The following is a 21527-nucleotide window of genomic DNA, read 5'->3' on the forward strand; positions in this document are numbered from 1 at the left end:
GCGTCATCGTGCCATCGCAAGCTGTCTTAACCTGTTCACCACCTGCCCATGAAAAATGGGTCAGTCTCACAACAGACTAGTAGGGGTGCAAAGGACAAGAAAGAGCAAAAGCTACAATAATTAAGATGAACGCTAGCTTAAGCAGGAACAAGCAAGACTAGCAGATCTAACCAAAAGTGTTGTGGAGTAAGCAAAGCTCTAGTAAGGCAAACAGCTACGTACAAGAGCAAGGAGGATTATAGTGCTGAACAAACCACTATAGCAATCCCACAGATATAATAGGCGAAGAGTAACTAACTCTATTCACCAGTCAAGCAAAGCAATTGCATAAGACAGGTATTCATAACAACATTCGTAATACATATACAAGTACCATAGGATGGCTCAGTCCATCGACAAGCGATTACATTAATCGTGAGGCACAAGCTATTGCATCACAAGCAATTCATAAGCTACACAGGATAAGCAATCAACTAGTATGAGAAGCTAGTTATTACTAAGCAAAGAACTGCGTAAGCAGTTTAACCAACAAGGGTAACGCCTCGACAGGCGTATCTAGCTCAAAGAATAGCATACCGAACTACCGAGCTAACAAGCAAGCAAGCAACGCACGTCACAACATGCATATCTCATGATCATGTGTATAAGTTATATCTTGTCTCATTACTGAGCAGGCCGTTGTGGGTACGCACAAGGCAAAACGTAGAAGCAACCGAGATCGAGTCGGGGGTCCATTATGCTATGTATTTTATTATACCCCGAATGACTGACTGAGTCCGCTTCCTAAGTGGATGGTCTGTGGCCGAGAGAGTAAATCCCCAAAGGCAAACAAAGGACCAATGGATGCGCATCCGTACTTCTGCAGAAGTGGCCCGAAGGATTTCCCCTAACCTCCGATGACTGGGGAAGGTCGGATCTTTGCTCGAGATTGTCATATATGACTGTCCATCGGAGTTTTGTACCATCCATCCTCTCTCTTGATGAACCGTCCCGAATGAGCACGACGGAGGGTTTCTTAACCGCCGTCCCATTCTCATGCTCTGGTCTTTCAACCCAATTGAGCATCTTGCCTGTGAAGGCGCATGATTATTATTTAGGTGTGTTATACGCGCCATTGCGCGTTCAAGGCAACCAAACAATTCACATCCTACTCACCGCAGTACGCATCGTAACTATTCAAATGCATAATCACGCTGAAAGGGGTCAATCCCTAGTGAGGGTAGAAACATCACTCTTGTGATCTCAAACACATGCCATTGCATGTTCGAGGCAGACATAGACCTCTCATCCTACTTATCGTAGTACGCAACGTACCTGTTCAAAAGTACAACCACGATGAGAGGGGTATGGATCTCTCGCAGGAAATCCCAATGCTTCTACTTTATAGAAGCCTACAGTGAACTCATTCCAGTTCCAACTGATCGTGCTCGGGTCCTTTAGACAATCGCGAGCAATCTGCCTATTAGGCGAAATCAACATAACAGGATTAGCTTAATGTGTCAATACACGCTTAGAGGTTACTATAGATCTCTTGTTCTGCTCTCGTAGCCCAAACATATCGTATGTGACTAAGGGTACAACTACAAGAGGAGGAACATGGATCCCTCGTAAGAGATTCAACAATACCTTCACAAAGGAAGGTGCTACAAACATAGTTGAACCAGAAAGCCTAGAAACTAGGTCTCGTATCAGAGGTGAGGTAACGTCGATCTAGTGATGGCGCAAGTACCTCGCCAGGATCCCCGCCCCTACTCGTGTACAGGCTTCTAAACCAGGCTATCTGAGTCATATCGAATAGGTGAACTAAGGTTGTAACACACCTATCTCGAATGCATCGATTTGGGAGATCTGGCAGCTATCGCTTTACAAGCTATACATTCCTGAAAATAGGATCGCACCTAAGACCATCGTCTTTAAAGAACTGAGGTGCATAAGTGTGTGTCGTGTCTTGCAAGACAAGTGTAACGATATACACTATACATTCGAAGCTGCACTCAGGGAGTGCAAGCTGACAAGAGGCAAACTCATGCACATACTAATACAACGGCAAAACGAGGGAGAAGACTCGCGGGCGAAGCCGCACAGCGAGGGTAGAACGCTAAAGCTCCATACGAGATATGAGATCATACCTCGATCATCGTAACGCACAAGCAGGCAACTACGCAAGCGACTCGTGAGGTAGGAGATCCTATACTGGCTATGCAAGTGTAAAGGACGACTCACGAGGCATAAGGTTGCACCTCGATAGATCGATAAGCGTAAGCAAGAAAGAAAGCATACGACAGAGATAAGAATACATGCATGAAGGGCAACGGCAAGGTAAGAACAAACACAAGCAAAAGGCAAGTGCAAGAGCAAGCACGACAGTACAAGAAAGTAAAGCACAAAGGGTAAAGCGAGAAGCAAAGGCCATGGCGCATAAAGCGCGGGACAACAAGTAAATGCAAGAAGGTAAAGTGCATGAACATAAAGGAGGACCAGGCATCCTGGAGAATAAGGCAAACATAAGAAAATGCCAAGGCGCAAAGCGCGGGGCAACAGGAAAGTAAAGTGCGGGAAAGTAAAGAGGACAAGAATCGCGAAACCGCGTCCTTGAGTTAAAAGACAGGAAATGTAAAGACAGAAATGAAAAGCCTAGGCACATATAGCACGACGGCGACAGAAAGGAAAGTGTAGGAAAGTAAAGAGGACAAGGATCACGAAACCGCGTCCTTGAAGGTAAAGACATACGTATATACATTATACGTATACATATATCGTCCTCTTTTAGTTTTCTTTCTTATTTTAGCATTTATCAGTTCATTGTCCTTTCACGCAAAAATCCCCTACCTTAAGGGGTTGCGGGTCCTCGTACGCATACAGCATAGGCAAACAAGAGCTCGAGCCACAGAGGGCGAGCCGGATCCACCGTTCAACCTGGAGATCTTAGAACGTTAGCATATGCCGAAAATAAACAAGCAACAAGGCAGCAAGGCCTCCCTGCCTGCAGGAGGCAGATGCTGAAACTCTGCACCCTGCAGACAGGGGTGCCAGAGGCAGGGGCCTCAGCCCTGCTTGGCAACAGCAGCAGAGGCAGGGAGCAGGAGCTCCCTGTCTGCCAGGCACAAAGAAAGGCAGGGGAGGGAGCAGAAGCTCCCTGCCACACCTGCCACAACAAGGCAGGGGGGAAGCACCCCCTGTCAAAACACGAGACAGGGGCGCAGCCCTCTGCCGGCAGCAAGAACAAGGCAAGGGGGCAGAGCCCCTTGCCAGAGAACAGCAGAGATGCAGGGGCAAGCCCCTGCTCGAAAACAAGAAAGTAGGGGGGCTTCGCCCCCTGCTGGCACAACGCAGGAGGCAGGTGGGCCTCGCCCCCCCTGCCGGCACAATGCAAGAGGCAGGGGGATAGAGCCCCCTGCCGAGGATCAACAGAATGGTGCAGGGGGGCTCCGCCCCCTGCAGGGGAAACAAACAAAAGGCAGGGCCCCCCCGCTCCCTGCCGGCAAACAAAAGACAGGGGGCAAAGCCCCCTGCCGAGAGGCACCAAAAGAGCAGGGGGGGTAACCCCCTGCCAAAACAAGAGGCGACAGGGGGCTCAGCCCCCCTGTCGCCCAACAGCAAAGAGAGTGACAGGGGGCGGAACCCCCTGCCAAGAAGAGCCAACGACAGGGGGCTCAGCCCCCTGTTGACCAACAACAAAGGATGGCAGGGGGGTTTAGCCCCCTGCCAACAAACGGTGACGACAGGGGGCTCAGCCCCCCTGTCGATCCACCCAGCACACAGGAGAAAAGAGGGGAGGGCTTTATACCTCAGAAGACCGCATCAATGGGAGGAGTCGCCGGTGTGCGATGCCGGAACGTGAGCATAGACGGGAGCAGAAAGAGGAGATCGGGGGAGTGTCGGCTGACGAACATCGATCGTTGTCAGGGGGCAGGTCGTCGGAGCTCAAAGGTGAGAGGTGGAGAGTGGCGACGATCGCCTGCGGCTGCAGCAGGGGAGACAGTGGTGGTCGACGACGAAGGAGGGGCCTGCGATACTATGTTGGCGGCTGAGTCGCCGGCGTCACGCGACATAGGAGACAGCAAGGGGTTTTTCTGCAAAGAGGTGGCCGGCCACGAGTGGCCGACGTCGGAGGCCGCAAGGAGGATCGTCGGACGCTGGTGGCTGGCGGTGGCCGGCGGCGAGTCGCCGACGTCGGTGGCCCAAGGAGGAACGAGAAGAGAAGGGTCGATCGAGGGGCTCACCGAAGCTCGAAGGGGGAGAATCGTCGGTCGTCAGGGAGGCCGGCCGGACGGAATCGCTCGCCGGCGTCTCCGATCGCCGGCGGCAGCGGCGTGAGGAGGGGCGGAGCAGATGAGAGAGAAGGGGCGAGGGTTTTGCCCCTCGCCCGAGACACTGTGTCCTTTTAAGGACACCGGCTTCTCGAGAAATCGAGAAGCCGGGGCGCGGGTCGGCTCGAGCTCGGATCCGGGTCCGACACAGGGGGTCAGACCCTGACTCGCGTCCGACACGTGCCGGGCACGTGTCTGACGCGAGTCAGACACGATTTTTTTTTCACGGGCTTTACAGTTCTCGTATGCAACTTTCTCCTACCTCGGAGATGGTTTGACTCGCTGATGATTCTGAGTGTAGGTTCTTAAGGGCTCGTGCCTTAGTAAACGTGTCTCATCCGTTGTGTCAACGTGGTATGCTGTAATTGATTGCACTGTGTTAAGTTCCTAGATTTTGACGAAAGCGGTGATGATTGCGTCGCAATGGTCAAACTTGAATCCAGTTCGAACTGACCGGATCGAGCCGAGCTTGGAGAAACCGAGTCAACACTCAGCGCACGCGAGTAGGCTCGAGTTACAGGGCTGACTCGGTGATAGCCGAGCTGGGTCTGGCCCCCAAACAAGATAGGACCAAGCGTAGGCTCGGTCCTTTTGATGAGAGAACTGGGCTTGGATCGGTTCAAATGTAGCTCATCTCGGTAGGCCGACCCAGCAGACAACTGCAGCAGGTAGGAAGGTCGGACAACCGGAGGCAGTAGCTGATGCAATTGTCGCGGCTGCCGAGGACCGAAGGCCCTTACCCGCCACTGGTGGTGTGGCAGAGCGGCGAAACCCGAGCCTGGCTCGGGTTTAAGAAGGCCAAAAATACATTGATGGGAGAAGAAAAGCGAAGAGGGGTGCTCGGCAGCCCTCTCTCCTAGCGAGCTCCAGTCTGCCAGCGACAGACCGAAAAAAAAACACAAGGAGAGGGTGCTTGGCACCCTCCCTCCTATTGAGCTCCGGTCTGTCGGCGACAAACAGGGAGGGAGAGGGAAAAAAAAGAGAAAAAAAGAGGCGGCACTGTAATGAAATGGTGGTCTTCAACAAATGCACAAATAACTCACAAACAAGTGTCTATTGGAGACACTACAAGCATGACCCTTGAAAGGGTATAAAAGGAAGAACACTTGAAAAATAAATAATACTTTATTCATGAACAAAATGCTTAAGAAGCATGGTAATTTACATTGAAGGGGTTCACCCCTATATATACAAAAAAGTGGGAGAGAGGAGAGCTCATTTTGAGCTCTCCAAAAGAGACGTTGGATTCCAACGTCTCTTAATATAGCTGTTGGACTACAGTCCAACAACATTTATTATTATAGCTGTTGGACTATAGTCCAACATCATTTATTATAGTTGTTGGACTACAGTCCAACTATTTGCACAATCAAGTTCCAATCGGAACTTGACTGGATCAAATATCTAGTTTCTATTGAACTAGATGCTAAAAAAGAAAAAAAAAAAAAAATAGAAAAAAAATAATAAAAGAAAATATAATAATATTAAATAATATATATATATATATATTACAGTTTACATTTTAACACTCCCCCTCAAACTTACGGTACAATGAGCGAAAGTTTGTCTAAGAGGAAGTGAAATCTGGGAGCAGCGAGAGGCTTGGTGAAGAAGTCTGCTAATTGATATTCTGATGTAACATATGGCAGATCAATGGTTCCATGTAAGTATTCCTCTCTGACATAGTGACAGTCCATCTCAATGTGTTTAGTGCGCTCATAGAATGTCCGGTTGCTTGCAATGTAGATCGCACTTTTGTTGTCACAACACATCTTTGAAGCTTGCGTTGCTTTAGCTCCCATATCCGCTAGCAATCGTCTGAGCCAAACAACCTCCATAGTGGTGGTTGCCATGGCTCTGTATTCAGCTTTGGTGGAGGAAAGAGAGACTTTCTGCTGCTTCTTGCACCTCCACGAAATTAAGGTTTTACCTAGGAACACACAAAAACCAGTAGTTGAGTGTCTATTATTGGGATCACCTCCCCAGTCAGCATCAGTATATGCAATTAAATTTAATGAAGATGAAGCAGACAAGAAGAGTCCTCGTGAAAGAGAGGATTTTAAGTATCTAATAATACGCAAAATCGCTCCCATGTGCACGGAGGTGGGAGCATGCTGAAACTGACTAACTGTATGAACCGCATGAGTTATATCTGGCCTAGTAATGGAAAGATAAGAAATAGCTCCAACAAGCTGTCTATAAGGAGTAGGATCATCAAGAAGTTCTCCATCATCAATTTTCATTTTAACATTGACAACTTCTGGAGTGTCTACTTTCTTATCATCTGTAATTCCAGACCTGGAAACGATATCAAGAGCAAATTTAGATTGAGATATCAAATACCCCCAAGGGGAATAAGCAACTTCAATGCCTAAAAAATATCTTAATAAACCTAAGTCAGTCATTTCAAAGTGAGTTTTAAGAAGAGATTTGATATTTGCAACTCCCTGTTTGTCGCCTCCGGTGATGATCATATCGTCCACATAGAGAAGAAGAATAATGATGCCTGCATCAAATTTCTTAACAAACAAAGCAGTGTCAGTTAAACAAGGTTGAAAACCAATATCAAGCATAACATGACTAAATCGGTCATACCAGGCTTTTGGAGCCTGTTTAAGACCATAAAGAGCTTTTTCTAGACGAAGAGCTTTACCCTTAGGGATACTAATACCAGGTGGGGCTTCCATGTATACTTCTTCAACGAGATTCCCATTCAGGAAAGCATTTTTGACATCTAATTGAAAGATAGGCCATGTTCTAATGGAGGCCAAGGCTATTAAAGTTCTAACAGTGGTCATACGGGCCACAGGAGCAAATGTTTCTTCATAATCGATGCCATACTCTTGAGCATATCCTTTTGCTACTAAACGGGCCTTATATCTTTCCAGGGTCTCATCACTTTTGGTTTTGACTTTGTATACCACCTACAACCTATAGGTTTCTTACCCGGAGGAATATCTTGTATCGTCCAAGTATTGGCCTTTTCTAGTGCATCCAATTCTATTTTCATGGCTTCTATCCATTCTATATGATTTTTTGCTTGAGAATAGGATGATGGTTCAACATATGATTGTATTAATGTAATGGCGGCCCTATACGTGGGTGAAAAAGATTCATAAGACACAAATTTTTCTGGAGGTTTAGAGATTCTAGACGTTCTTCTAGGTGAGACTTCAGAGTATTTTTGTAATGCACATGGAAGATTTTGCTCTCTACGTCTTGAATATTGTAGACTAACATCCCTATGGATTTGCTCTTCATTATCATCATTTTCAACAACAATAGGACTTTGATCATTGTCAAGGTCACATCCAACATCACATTCATTGGATTTTGAAGTTGGATCAATTAAAAACGAGTATTCAGTGACATCCTTGGATTTTTCAAATTCAAAGAAGCTTTCTTTTTCCAAAAAAGATACATTTCTTGACACATATAATTTGTCATTTTGAAAATCGAAACACCTGTAGCCTTTTTTATTATCAGCATATCCTAAAAAGGCACATGGGATTGCACGAGGAGAGAGTTTATCATTTCTGTTGGTGAAAACAAAACATTTGCATCCAAAGACTCTTAATCTAGAATAATCTGGAGTTAAATTAACAAGCTTTTCTATTGGAGTTGTATTCTTTAATGAGGAAGATGGCATCCTATTAATGAGGTAGGTGGCAGTTAGGACCGCTTCAGCCCAAAAACTTTTTGGAACTTGATTTGCAATTAGCAATGTCCTAGTAGTTTCCATAATGTGCCGATGTTTGCGTTCGGCTAGGCCATTCTGTTGTGGAGTGTGTGGACATGATCTTTGATGTGTAATACCATGTAAATTGAGATAGTCTTTGAATTCGTTGGACATAAATTCTCCCCCTGAATCAGTGCGAAAAACAAAAATATCATTTTGAAACTTATTTTTAACCATTTTATGAAATATTTGGAAGTTAGCAAAGACATCAGATTTATGTTTAAGAAAATAAATCCAAGTATGTCTAGAAAAGTCATCAACAAAAATGACATAATATGTATAACCACCTTTGGAAATAACTGGTGCGGGGTCCCAAACATCCGAATGTATTAACTCAAGTGGTCGTGAGGAAACAAAAGTTCTACTAAGAAATGGTAACCTTTTCATTTTGCCAAGAATGCAGTCTTTACAAGAAAAATTTTCAGAATTACAAAATTTTTCCAAACTTGGAAAATATTGAATTTTAGACATGAGGATGGCCAAGCCTTTTGTGCTATAAATCCAATTCTAATTTCTGAATATTATAACAAAATGCATTCTTGGGTAATTCCAAAAAGTCCATGTAATAAAGTCCTCCTTCTCTATGGCCTTCCCCAATCAGCTTCCCTGACTGGCGATCCTGTACTCAACAACCATGAGAAGAGAAGGAGATATTACATCCATAATCAGATATTTGCGAGACAGATAAGAGATTCAAATTAAGTTTAGGGATATATCTAACTTCTGGGATAAAAAATCTTTTGGATTTTTGAAGATTTTCAAAACATCCTATTCCTTTTACTTCGAGAGATGTGCCATCGGCTGTAAAAACCTTTGACACACTTGAGTTATTTTTAAGACATTCGGATAGACTATTAACATTTGGGGTCATATGAAAAGAAGCACCAGAATCTAAAAGCCAAGGAAAGTTACCTGGACCGGAGAAAGATGCAATTGCCGCTCCAGTTGAGGCTTCGGTTGAGGAGGATACCCCTTTGAGAAGAGGTTGAAGGATTTCCATCAGTTGAGCCATAGACACAGGTGCATCTTGATCTTTTGACTCAGATTCAACAGATGCAACTCTTTTTTCTTCTCTTCTTTTTAACTTTGGACATTGAGGCCTATAGTGCCCCGGTTCATGACAATGATGACAAATAACTTTTCTTTTATCAAAGTCGTCGTTTTGCCTTCCAAAATGCGGCGGCTTGTAAGTACGAGTATGATTCCCCGGTCTAGATACAGCTAAAACGGAGTCATCATCAACTTTTGGAGTATTTTTTCTAAGTCTATTTTCCTCCATAGTGAGCGCTTCTATAGTATCAACAATAGAAGGAATTTTTCCACGATGTAAAAGGGCCGATTTGGTGGATTCAAACTCCGGCCTTAGACCATTCACAAATTGATAGAAATGTTCCATATCGAGTTGCTTTTGGCGAAGCTCGATGTCTTCGGCACAATGCCATTTGGGCTCAAGAAGAGCCAACTCTTCCCAATGTTCGGACAACTCATTATAATACTCTCGAATAGTTTTATCTTTTTTAGTCATTGTCCGAACTTTATCTTGTAAATTGCATACATGTGCAATATCTTTAAGGGAATACATGTTTTTGAGGTATTCCCAAGCCTTATCGGCATGCTCAAACTTAGCTAGACTAGAGCATTTTTTAATGTCTATGCTATTGATGAGCCATGACATAATTTTTGCATGCCCTATCCTCCATTCTTTCCATTTCTTTTCATAAGTGGCTAACGCCTTACTCTTCTCTTCTTCCGTTAGAGGAACCTCTTTATCACCCTCTTTCTTGGTAAGAGATAGTTTAGGTTCCAAATCGGAACCATCCACTATACCCCATAAACCTTTTCCCCAAATGTGGTGCTTCATAATCGAAGCCCACATTACATAGTTAGTATCATTTAGCTTCATAGGAATGATGGTGATCTTATCATTGTCATCCATCTTTTACAAGGGTAAGAGAGGAATAAATAGGAGAGAGAAAGAAAAATAAAAAGAAAAGAAAAAGAGTAGACAAAGGAATAAGAGAGGATACAAAACCAAATTTTTTTGTAGCACAAGTTCGCCTTTCTTCAAACAAATCTTCTTGAGCCAAGAACAAGGTGATGAAACACCTTTTGTAAATGTGGCACGGAAATCGAGGCAGAAGCACTTCAAGATCTAAGGATTTCGTAGCTTTGATACCATGTAATGAAATGGTGGTCTTCAACAAATGCACAAATAACTCACAAACAAGTGTCTATTGGAGACACTACAAGCATGACCCTTGAAAGGGTATAAAAGGAAGAACACTTGAAAAATAAATAATACTTTATTCATGAACAAAATGCTTAAGAAGCATGGTAATTTACATTGAAGGGGTTCACCCCTATATATACAAAAAAAGTGGGAGAGAGGAGAGCTCATTTTGAGCTCTCCAAAAGAGACGTTGGATTCCAACGTCTCTTAATATAGCTGTTGGACTACAGTCCAACAACATTTATTATAGTTGTTGGACTACAGTCCAACAACTATTTGCACAATCAAGTTCCAACCGGAACTTGACTGGATCAAATATCTAGTTTCTATTGAACTAGATGCTAAAAAAGAAAATAAAGAAAAATAGAAAAAAAAATAATAAAAGAAAATATAATAATATTAAATAATATATATATATTACAGTTTACATTTTAACAGGCACTTGAGTGGTGCCGCTACCTTTGAAAAAAAAAAAAGAACAGCGGCACTCGAGTGGTGCCACTGCCAGCACCGAGCGGTGCCCCCACCATTGAGAGAAAGAGGAAAGAGAAAAAAAAAGGGGAGGGGATCGTACTTGAAGGAGAGAGATAGGGTGTCGGGCCAGGTGCGCCGACGAGAGGAAGAAGGAGACAAGGGGGAAAGAGGGAAACAGAGAGGCGGGAGGGCTCCGGCGAGGTGCAGGGAGGGTCGGGGTTCTTCGGTGAGTAGGGATTCCTGGTGGGGGGTTTCAACAGGGAGAGAGACGAGAGGGAGTCGTCAGGGTTCGGGGTTGAGTAGGGCCTCCGGCGAGCCTCCAGCGAGGTGCAGGGAGGGGCGTCGGCTTCATGCAACGGTGTGACTCAGGTGAGTCGGGAGGGCTCCGGCAAGGGTGAGGCATTGGAGACAAGGAGCCGAGGTGTAAGAGAGAGAGAGAGAGAGAGAGAGAGGTGAGGGTTCGGCGGAGGTGAGGCACCGGGGTGGGCAGCGGCGTCGGGGGGGGGGGGTTTGTTCTGTGACCCGGATCCAACCTGGATCCAAATGTTTTTTTTTTAAATGCATGAGTCTTACATTTTCAGTTTCTTGTAGCTTGTCTTTTTCTTTTTCTCTTTCTCTTTGCTGCTATTGTAGCTGGTTTTATTTTCATGTGATATGCTTGTCACTTCTTATTGTGGTTGGGTGCTTCATGTCAGTGTATGTTGTGAGCGTAGGTGTGTATCCATGCATGTGTTTGCATTATTGTGTGCTTGTGAGCTTCCATGTATCCAAGGGTGTTTAGTTGCACGTATGCATCATACAAGAGTTGCCATGTCTGTGTGTATGGGGTGGGTGGATGGAGGCTGATATCCATGTCCATATTGGACATTCAAAGCTTACCATATTTTGCACCCTTAACAACTTAAAAAGTTGCATGGCAATGCACCAAATTGGCAGCTATTACTATCCAAAGTTCATAAAAAATTGTAATTCTACTTTGTTTTGCATTTTCAGAATCTAAGGAGATTCAGAAAAGTGATCTGCACTTTCATAAGTTGCATGAACCAAGCAGAGCCCATGCCTGGGCTGTTCCAACTTGGCTTGGTGCTCAGTCTAGGCTGGAGCTTGGCTCCATAGTGATTGTCTCAGATTGTGATTTTCTTTTTAACTGTATAAAGAGGAAGACAGCAGGATTTCAGCCCATCACCTCCCACTTTCAAGTGACCATTGAACGATTAGTTTCTTGTGTGTTATGATCTTCACTTAATATGTACGTATATATAAGCTAAAAAAGAACCTATTTTATTGAGTGAGCTTTTGATAAGCTCAAACCCGTGTTTTGAGATTGGTCTTATTCAAAGTTCAAGTAAACAAGCTTACTTTTAAGCTCAATCTCAGCTCGTTTATTAAATAAACAAGCCTAAGCCTAGTTTGCTTGTTGCAGAGCTCTAAATTGCCAACTATCAAGGGACAGAACCATATAATTTTATGAATCAGGGCTAGAGTGGTAAACTTGTTGCTACATGCTAGAAGCTGCATGCAAGTATGCGTGTCTGTGTGTGCATGTGTGCAGGTGTGTGTGTTCCTATGCTCTAAATAGTTTCTTAGCAAATACAGGTTTTTGAGGAAAATTTGTTTGCTAAAACGCAGTAGGTCCATAGAACTTGTGGTTATTAAGAACTAAAGCAACTCTGTGACTTGTGACAATCAACTCAACTTAGCCTTCGAACACACCTCCATGAACCTTCACCAAGCCTAACATAACCTAACTTCACCAATTCCTAATTTTCATTTTAGTAGTTAGATTGGATAAGATAAAATGTTCTCTGAAACCTGGTTCAAATTTCGCCCTCCTTTCAAAGCATGGTTCATGCACAGTAATCTCCATAGTTTCTTACTGTACTTGCAAGCTATATTCTTCCTTTTTGCTTCTGACTATATTGTACATGTACAGGCCTGAACATGAAGGTATGCGTCATCATGGCAATCGTGCAACTTCTACTATGGGCTGTATGGGCTGGTGTAACACATCATCCATCTCGTTTCAAATTGTGGACGGTAGTCATCGCTGGTGGCCTAGCCATGCTTCTTGAGATATATGACTTTCCTCCATATAAAGGATGCATTGATGCCCATGCTCTTTGGCATGCAACAACAATCCCACTCACGTACCTGTGGTGGAGTTTCATTAAGGACGATGCTGAGCTCTCTACTTCAAAGCTCCTTAGTAAACAAGCAGAGGAAGGTGATGCAAAGAAGGTGAAGTAGTTGAGGGGGGTGGCGGTTCCAATCCTGTCAAGGGAGTGCATGAAATTAAAAGTGTCTCAGATCCACGATTTTCTTTTCTGCTTAGTGATTTCTGTTTCAGCCTTCATGCCTGTTCAGCTTTGTTAACATTTTGTAAGCCTTATTATTCGTAATCATGTTCTTCACCTAGCGTTTAGTCCACTAGAGAGAGAGTCTAATTAACAAAGAAGTACCAGTAGCGTTCAGTAAAAGAGACAAAAATGGATGTCTATTACAAAAGTGCCTCGAAAGCAAGAAATGTATTGTGAAATAAAGGTTCTGGAACTATTTATATCATTAAAGGGTGGTTAGAGTTTTATCTAGTAGCAGCTGTGACACAAAAGCCAAGCTCCCATCACCTCATGTTGCCAATTGTGCAAAGCTGCGACCATATTTTGCAGTGAACCAAAGTTTGAAATCCTGGTTCTCAAATCCTACAAATATAGATGTAGATTGAGATATGGTAAACTCAAGGTGGAATCAAGATATCGCCTTTTTTATTGTTGTATATAACAATGAATATATTGTTTATATACTCAGCCTTGGTCTTATAAGATGGTGTACTATCTTATACAAAGTTATTTTCATTGTTGAGGGTATTGCTGCCATCGGCCTAGTTAGCATGGCCAGTTAAAAGCCTTTTCCCCTCAACAGAGAACGGTTTATTTAAGTGCTAAACAGAAAACTATGGACCAAGATAGAAGAAACCCTAATACCTCATGTTTGTGCTTGCATCATAGCGTCAACTTAGCTCTTGTGATAGTTACTGCTGTTCAAGTTCTCAGTTTCATAGGGGGGATAGGGGAAGTTTGGAAACATTGTGTTTTATGAAATATGGCAGTCTTAATGTTAGCGGTGCAAATGGATCGGGTTTGGCCTGACCTTCGAGCTGAATATGATATTATGTTCTTGGATATAGTGCTTAAAGTAAGATCCGAAATTAGATTCAATGGCTTTTATTTGGCCAATCTTGAGTCTAGCCTTATGTTAGGGTTGCAAATGGATCGGGTTTGGCTGGACCACCAATCTTAATCTGACATTATATTCATGGATTTAGATCCTGAATAGGAACTGAATGTGCAATGAAGTGTATGGTCAGATTTTCTGGTTCTGGATCCAGATGTGGATCAACAATTTTGCCAGGTCTGTGGTTGGTGTTGGTTCACAATCAAAATGAATTTGTTTGTATCTTTTTGCATGTGAAACCCTTCTTCCAACTTTTCTTACTGGGTCCAGTATGAGCTTATCAATTCAGATCCGGACTCAACTCCAGTTCATCACATCCAGTTGAGATTCAGATTTGGCTTGCATAGTATTATGATCCATTTTTTGGATCAGCTGTGATCCAACCCGTGTTGTCCCTTTGCACTCCAGCCCTACTTTGACATCAATACTGAAAAACTTTTGCATTGTAGCATTGGAGATCATCACCCTAGAGTCTGCAAGGACATAAATTTAGTGTACAGGTGGATCTGTATAGGTTATGAGTGCTCCTGATGAGGAGCGAAACAGGTAGATCTGATCAGATCCGGCTTTAAATCTGACATATATTTCAGTAATATTGACTGAAAAAATCCTACCAGATTCTGATTTATCTGCACAGATGTGGAATAAGATTGGCATTCATTACTGCATTTTATCTCGAATTGGATCATATCCAACCCATATTTTGTTTTGCACTTGTTAATGTTGCTTTCTAGCTAGGGATGTAGACAGTTCAGATATCAAACCAAATCCAAATCCGTTTGGTTGGATTCAACCCTTAGGTGCGCAGATACCTGTTCCATTGGGACATTTAACAGCGCTCAAATTGCCGCTAAAGTTCTTTAAAAAAAAAAGGATGGGCACATTTTTATAGGTCAAAAAGTGCCACTAATTCCTTTTCAATGCAAAAAGCCCGCTTTTCAGCATTTTTTTTTTGCATTAGCCATCCCTCATGCCCTGCAATGGATGGCATGCATGATCCCGTACTAGCTGCCCAACCTAAGGGTTGCACAGCTACCACTATTTCTATAGGTACATAAGGGGGACCTTTCAACCAAAGGTACAAAATCTATAACCCATGATAATTGACGGTGTTCCTTCTCTAAGGATTGCGTTTTTCACTAATCAGACTTTACATATTGAATTTCTAGCATTCATTTACTGAGTCGCATGCTTTGGATTATGAACTTTTGATATTTAGACGAGTTTTTGAAAGCACTAAAAATCAACGGCTAGGATACTTTGTATTATAAAGTTTTAAATGCATTATAAGCCATCAGTTTTTCTTATTTTGAAAAACATGCCTTATATAGGTCAGTCTTCGTGTAAAGCATATTTCTTACTAAATAAATTATAAAGAACAAATACATGAGATTCAATCAAATGAGATGATTAAGCATTAGAGAAGGGAAGTGGTCCGTTCATCGTTGGTTATAGATTTTGAACCTTCCTTTAGTTGACCGGTTCTCCTTGAACTATTTTCTTTATATATACAAAAGATATTTTTTTATACGAGCTCCCTCAAGCCCAGCCAAGAGGTTTGGCTTGTTTAAGCTAAATGAGTTACTCATGGCTCATCTCACCAGTTGTACAAACCGATCAAGAACGAATTCATGACGAGCCAAACAGAGCCAAGTCACGAGCTGCTTGGCTCGTTTACCAGCCCTAATGATGCATGAAGCCCCTGTTTTTTCTATTAATTTGTTACTCGAAGAAAGTGCATCTGGGATCAAAGACTGTGTCACCCTGGCTAAGCATGCCATACTTACAGTCGTCATCCCAAAGGCATAAAACTCCAAGGCTAGGACCCTTGCCCCCAGAGCCTATACTGGGCGTCGGCTTGCGCAGGGTGCAATACTTGCAAGAATCGAACCCTGACCGCCTGTCTGACATCTAAGGTCCAACCCCACTACGCCAACCCCCTTGGGGCTTATGCAGTCCCTGGTTTTAAAAAGACCAAGGTAATCAAAGCCAAAAACGACCATGCCACAAGCAATTGACATTAACCTTGGTCAATTAGAAATATTCATAAATATTGATGCCAATAATCAAAACAAGAAAAGGTAAAAATTTTCAGGTTCGTTCCATGCTTCACTGTTTAAGCAAAATGCTCAATTTGAAAGCTTACAAACTAGAATTGCATATCAAGAATATTTTTAGGAGTACCATTTACATAGTGCTATATTTCATGAACTTGCTACCACGTGATTAATTGAGTAGCTTTCTTGTGCAATTAAACTTTTTAAGGTTAAGCAATTTGATCATGCAGATGATCTATGATAACAAGCTCTAAAGAATAGACAACCGATTTTAGTTCCAAAGATAATGATAGAAAAGCATCACACAGCAACGTAATCATAAGCACTATCATTCAAAAAATGGCACCTCATCTTAAAGAAGTAGGATTCGGGCAAGGAATATCAATGTAACATAAAAAATGTGATGCCAGCTTGTTGAGACATCAGACAAACCCAAGGCTAACAGCTAGCACTGAAGCACGATAGACTGGCCTACATCGAAGGTGCTTTATACGGCCAGACAAATAGATATGCTGTATAGAGATACATAAAGTTCATACACTGGTTAGCTGTTATGCACCTAAGATACCAGTTGAAAAAATACACCATTAGGACCTAGTAGTGCTGAGATCAAAACGTGCTCCAAATTGGTTGATTTCTGGACTATTCTCATCTCCACTACCAAGAATTGTGACCTGTAGACAAAAAAATCTCATGCCAGAAATACTTGCGGACTAAAGTGGGAAAGGCCCATCAGAACTTGAAAACAATATGTGAATAAGAGTGGAACTTCTAATAGATCAAAATCAAGTGCACAAGAATCCCCTTGAATGCAAATATAACAACCGAGGGATTGCAACATAACAATAGCAGAAGCCTATACATGGGCTGGGATCTGACACTACAAACCTTTGGTTGATCCATTGAGCTTCCAAAGTAACCTATTCCAAATGATGATGAAGAATAAGCAGCAATAAGCTCCACTGCTTTCAACTGAAGAAAATCAATTGAGTCCTAGAGCACAAAATTATACAAGATCAATGGTCCAAAACAGACTGTAACCTGAACAGGCATGCCATGACAAATAGATACTTACGATCTTCACAGTATCAGCCTGTAAAAGTAACACCCCAGCTCCTCTATCTTTATATTGTCCAATACAACTCTTTGCAACAGATCGCAAGACTTTTGTACAAGCAGATGCTGGACCAGCAGGAGATCTATTAAGACAGAAAAGAGAAAACGCTTGCTATGTAAATTTGATGTGCATGAGATGTAGAGAATCATGAATCTAAAAATGAAATTAGAAATCGAGAAACCTAAACCCACTATTTACCAAATCTGCATTCACATCAAAGCATGCTGATAAATTTCACCTCCACATTCAATTAGTTTGAGTTTCTAAAGTCTACATGCACAATAACATGAAAACAAACAAAACTATCCGATGCCCAAGGGTGTTCAAAAATGTAAATATCTAAAGCATTGTCACATACAGTGATGACGACACGCAACATTCACGTGCAGCAAATCCTCTGATTAAATGTTCACCTGCACCAGATACACAGCAACCAACTATGAATGGAACCCCAAATGGATCTTTTGAAGTAGCCCAACATCCACATCCGTACATTGCAGCCAATCCAACACGCCCACTAACCTGCAATTCAGGGTTCATTATTTTTTCCTATTGTGATTTCCATACCCAATTTTTCAGTGACACAGGGCTCACGCTAGAACCTCAGTTGATCAAGAAAACTAAACATGACCCTGCTAATTAAATTGTATCACCTCTTATTGCACAAGCAACATTACACAAATTACAAAATAGGAAAGGATTGCTATTTTGGTTTTGTTCGCAAAATTCAGACATCCATAACAAAAGCTTCCAATAACAAAATCATCAATTCCATGATAAACAATGTAATGGTGGATCCACAATCACTAAAAGAAGAGGAGTTCAGCAATCCCAAAAAGTTAATGAGATGCTTAGAGGGTCATGGCCTAACACATCATGAAGCAAATAGTATGTTATGGATGTTTTCTATCTAATATTCCCAATCACTACTAGATCCTACGATAGAAGCCATTTGCAAAAACCTTCACCAACAACCACTTCTTTTACATGGCTGCTTTCCAATCACAAGCCACTAATAATTGACAACAAGCAAGCAAGCCAGATATGGCACCATCTTGCAGCTTGTAATTATCCAGGCTTGTTAAATTACAAATTTGTGTTCCATATATTTGTCCATTCCCATGTTTTAAAAGATTGTTAATTTGTGCTTGTAGCTTAGATCCTACCATTGGTTAATCCTTTTTTTTTCAGGAAGAGATTAATCTTCTCAATCGGGTTGGTTTACTTCTGACTGAGAAAGAATTCAAAAATAGTCAGTAGAGGGAAATTGTAAAACCATCTATTATTATATGCCACCATCCAAGAAGTACAAAATCAATCTTTCAACAATATCTGGATTTTACTTAGTGAATTGGATTTTATCAGGTCTCCGCCTGCTAGATATCTATCTCTTAGCCTCCAACTTTTTCTTTTCTAATTGAACTGGTTTGAAATATCGTCACATGCCTTGGATTCTGCTATTGGTTTTTTTAACAAATTTTTCTTCTCTCAAAAGGACCATGAAAATGGCATCTATGACATAGATAGAGAATGAGAACTACATAACACTAAATCATGCAAGGCATGTGAAGACATTATTGTATATCAATCATTTGATAAGCTCAATGTTTGAAGCAACCTTGATGATCTTGCATCCAAAGAGAAAACAGGACCATAAGCCAAAACATCAGAGCATGTTAGAAAAAAATATTATAATAATAGTAGTAGTAGTAGTAGCAAAATCCTTGGATCAACACTCAGCTTCTTTGGGCAATAGCATATTCCATAGCCCGAGTCTCTTGGAAATATGGTAAAAAAGAAACTGAGAAAGGATAAATGGATACAAACACATGCACACACACCCCAAAGCCTTTTATTATGTATAATTGGTGTGTGCATGTGTGTGTGAGTGCGTGTGGTGTCTGAAGGGGCAGTTGCGCATGTATGTCTGTGTATATACCAAATAATACATAATAGAGCAGACAAGAAATAGATTGTAACATTGTGCATCTTAGATACATGTGCAGTAAAGGCAATATCAGGTTAATTACTCTGATGTAAACCACTATGCAGTAATTGATGACAAAATGAGAAAGAGACTAATTCTTGAGCCTTAATATCTTACAGATTTTACATACAAGTATCAGGCAACAACACTAGACTAAGACAGTAGCAAAACCGTGGTTGTGGATACAGGATGTGGCTATTTTATAACATTTCCAATATGACTAACACAGAAGGGGATATGGAAAGGGAGTCAAAATGGAGTATCAGTGTGACACAGATCCATGACATCCTTAAGCTGTAAAGATGATTAACCTTGTGGTATGACATGACACAAGAAGAGGCACATCGAACCCTAGTCCTTCATATCAACTAAGGAATCCCATAATTATCAACATGTACAACCAGCTACAGTGCTTAAATCTTACACAGAAGTAAGCTAATGTTTATCCAAAACTCTGCTACAATATCTCTGATTTTGTTACTAACAAATGGTCAAGTCTATACATCTTGATTGTGTATGGCAGAAATTGGGGTCTATATGACTTCTAATACTGTCTTCGTTGACTTCTTGTGCTCACTGGTGTTCTGTTTTGTAACATCTGGAAAAACTGTAGTCTTAACATCATGTAAAATGGAAGATTGACACTATTGATACTTTGCTCTATGTATGGCTCTTAGCATAAGCACGTGAAATATCTTACCCATCTGGCTCTAATGACAAAGGATAAATTGAATGGTTCTCCACAAAGGCAAAGTCCAGAAATATATCTTTTTAATCCTTGAGGGTTCATCTCTAGACATAAGATGAAATGTTTTGCTACTATAACTCACAATCTTTTCATTAATCTTATATGCTCCTGAAGGTCCGCAAAACTTACAAATTTTTCCATAATTATGAATCATATTCTTTTCTAAGACTAGGCACAGAGCTCCTATGGAACACAAAATATGACATAGGAATATATCACCTTTAATGCAATACCACCACTTGATGCTCCAGATGCAACATGGCCCAAAGTGTCTATGCAGATGGCTCCAACAGTATCCATAACAGAATCATCTTCAAAAGAACCTCTTGATGGTTGCTCCTCTTCTCCAGCACAAGTGCCTATACCAAGATCACATGTTTTGATGTTTTACATCATAAAAGAGAAAGGAAGAACCAGTTGAAGAGGTATACATACAAACACACATAATATATATATATATATATATATATATATATGCATGCCACTTTAACACCCAACTCTTGCAGGCTGTAGTAGTGTTTGAATATGTCAAAGGAAAGCAAGAAATGTTTAGGCAGCTGAATGACTGAATCCCTTTAACTAGCCAATGTCAATGATGTATGATCATGAATAAAAGCCTAATGAGTTACATCACCAATCATAATTCTGCAAAATTATATATACATATATATAGACCAAAGTTACCGGAAGCTTCTTAAATAGGTGGGAAGCTCTCTTCGGAAGCCCGATACTCCTCGCTTCCGAAACTTGATGAGAATCTCGATTCTCCCATGCTTCTTCTATGTTTTTCACACGCTTCATCTATTCTTCTTATATGTTCTCTCACTCTACTTTTTATGTGTTTTCTCTCATGCTTCTTACTCACTTCCATGTGCTTTCTCTAAATTGGCAGTCATCATTTTTAGATTTTGTTAAAAAATTAATTTACACTAAAAAATCCTGAAATTTAAGAATAGTCACTTTTATTTTAGTTTTTATTTGTGTTTCATTTTGATTCTCATTCAATTTTTATATATATTTTTTATTCCTCGCTTTCCACTTTCTATACATTTTAAAATGTATCCCTTCTCGCTTTCGCTTCTTGTATTGTTTCCCACTTCCGCTTCCTATTTTGGCAACCTTGATATAGACACACACTTATTATGTCCATTAGAGACAAACAAAACCAAGGTTTTAAAACCCGTGACTCGGAACTCGACTCGTTCTTTATTGACTCGCGACTCGGCGGGTCAACTCGGTGACTCGGACCGGGTTTTGTTAACTTTTGATTTTAAAAGAAAAACAATATATAAATTGTCAGTCCATGGGAAAGATGTATTATTCATTACAAGAGTGATTCATCACGCCAACACCTTCATAGCCCTTGGGAACTACATGATCCCAATGGCACTGGTATCCTGTGTGATTATGGATTACAGTCACTTGGATCATGCAATATACAAAGAATGGCAGGTCGAGTTAAGAGATTCATTATTTTGGACAAACAAAGAACACATAATGGAGTTGGACAGATTTTCTGCACCATGCATCACCTTGAAAGAATTCAAACAGCTATTAGCAGCTCGAAAGAAGATAGAATAAAATTTTCAATGCCTAAGATTAGAGGTTAGGAAAAGTGAAATTGCTGCAGGCCT

The 21527-nt window shown here is 41.5% G+C and overlaps 2 protein-coding genes across 2 annotated transcripts in view; one reads left to right on the top strand and one right to left on the bottom strand.

Annotated features, from left to right (window-relative positions):
• The window catches only part of LOC149818714 (uncharacterized), a 90687-nt gene extending 77348 nt beyond the window's left edge, over positions 1–13339 (top strand). Inside the window, exon 5 of the mRNA XM_089985504.1 lies at positions 12687–13339. Coding sequence (XP_089841630.1) covers positions 12687–13000 — 314 coding nt within the window. The 3' untranslated portion in view covers positions 13001–13339. The remainder of the gene's footprint in view (positions 1–12686) is intronic.
• Positions 13340–16812: 3473 nt separating this feature from the next.
• LOC149818715 (N-terminal nucleophile aminohydrolases (Ntn hydrolases) superfamily protein) overlaps positions 16813–21527 on the bottom strand; it is a 52979-nt gene continuing 48264 nt past the window's right edge. The window contains exons 7-10 of the mRNA XM_089986280.1: positions 20113–20252; positions 17517–17680; positions 17117–17240; positions 16813–17034 (exon numbers count right to left, since the gene is read on the bottom strand). Of these exons, the coding sequence (XP_089842406.1) occupies positions 16813–17034; positions 17117–17240; positions 17517–17680; positions 20113–20252 (650 nt within the window). The remainder of the gene's footprint in view (positions 17035–17116; positions 17241–17516; positions 17681–20112; positions 20253–21527) is intronic.

The sequence above is a fragment of the Nuphar pumila genome, chromosome 13 (assembly GCF_984573655.1).
Source record: "Nuphar pumila chromosome 13, dmNupPumi1.hap1.1, whole genome shotgun sequence".
In the NCBI taxonomy this organism is placed as follows: domain Eukaryota; kingdom Viridiplantae; phylum Streptophyta; class Magnoliopsida; order Nymphaeales; family Nymphaeaceae; genus Nuphar; species Nuphar pumila.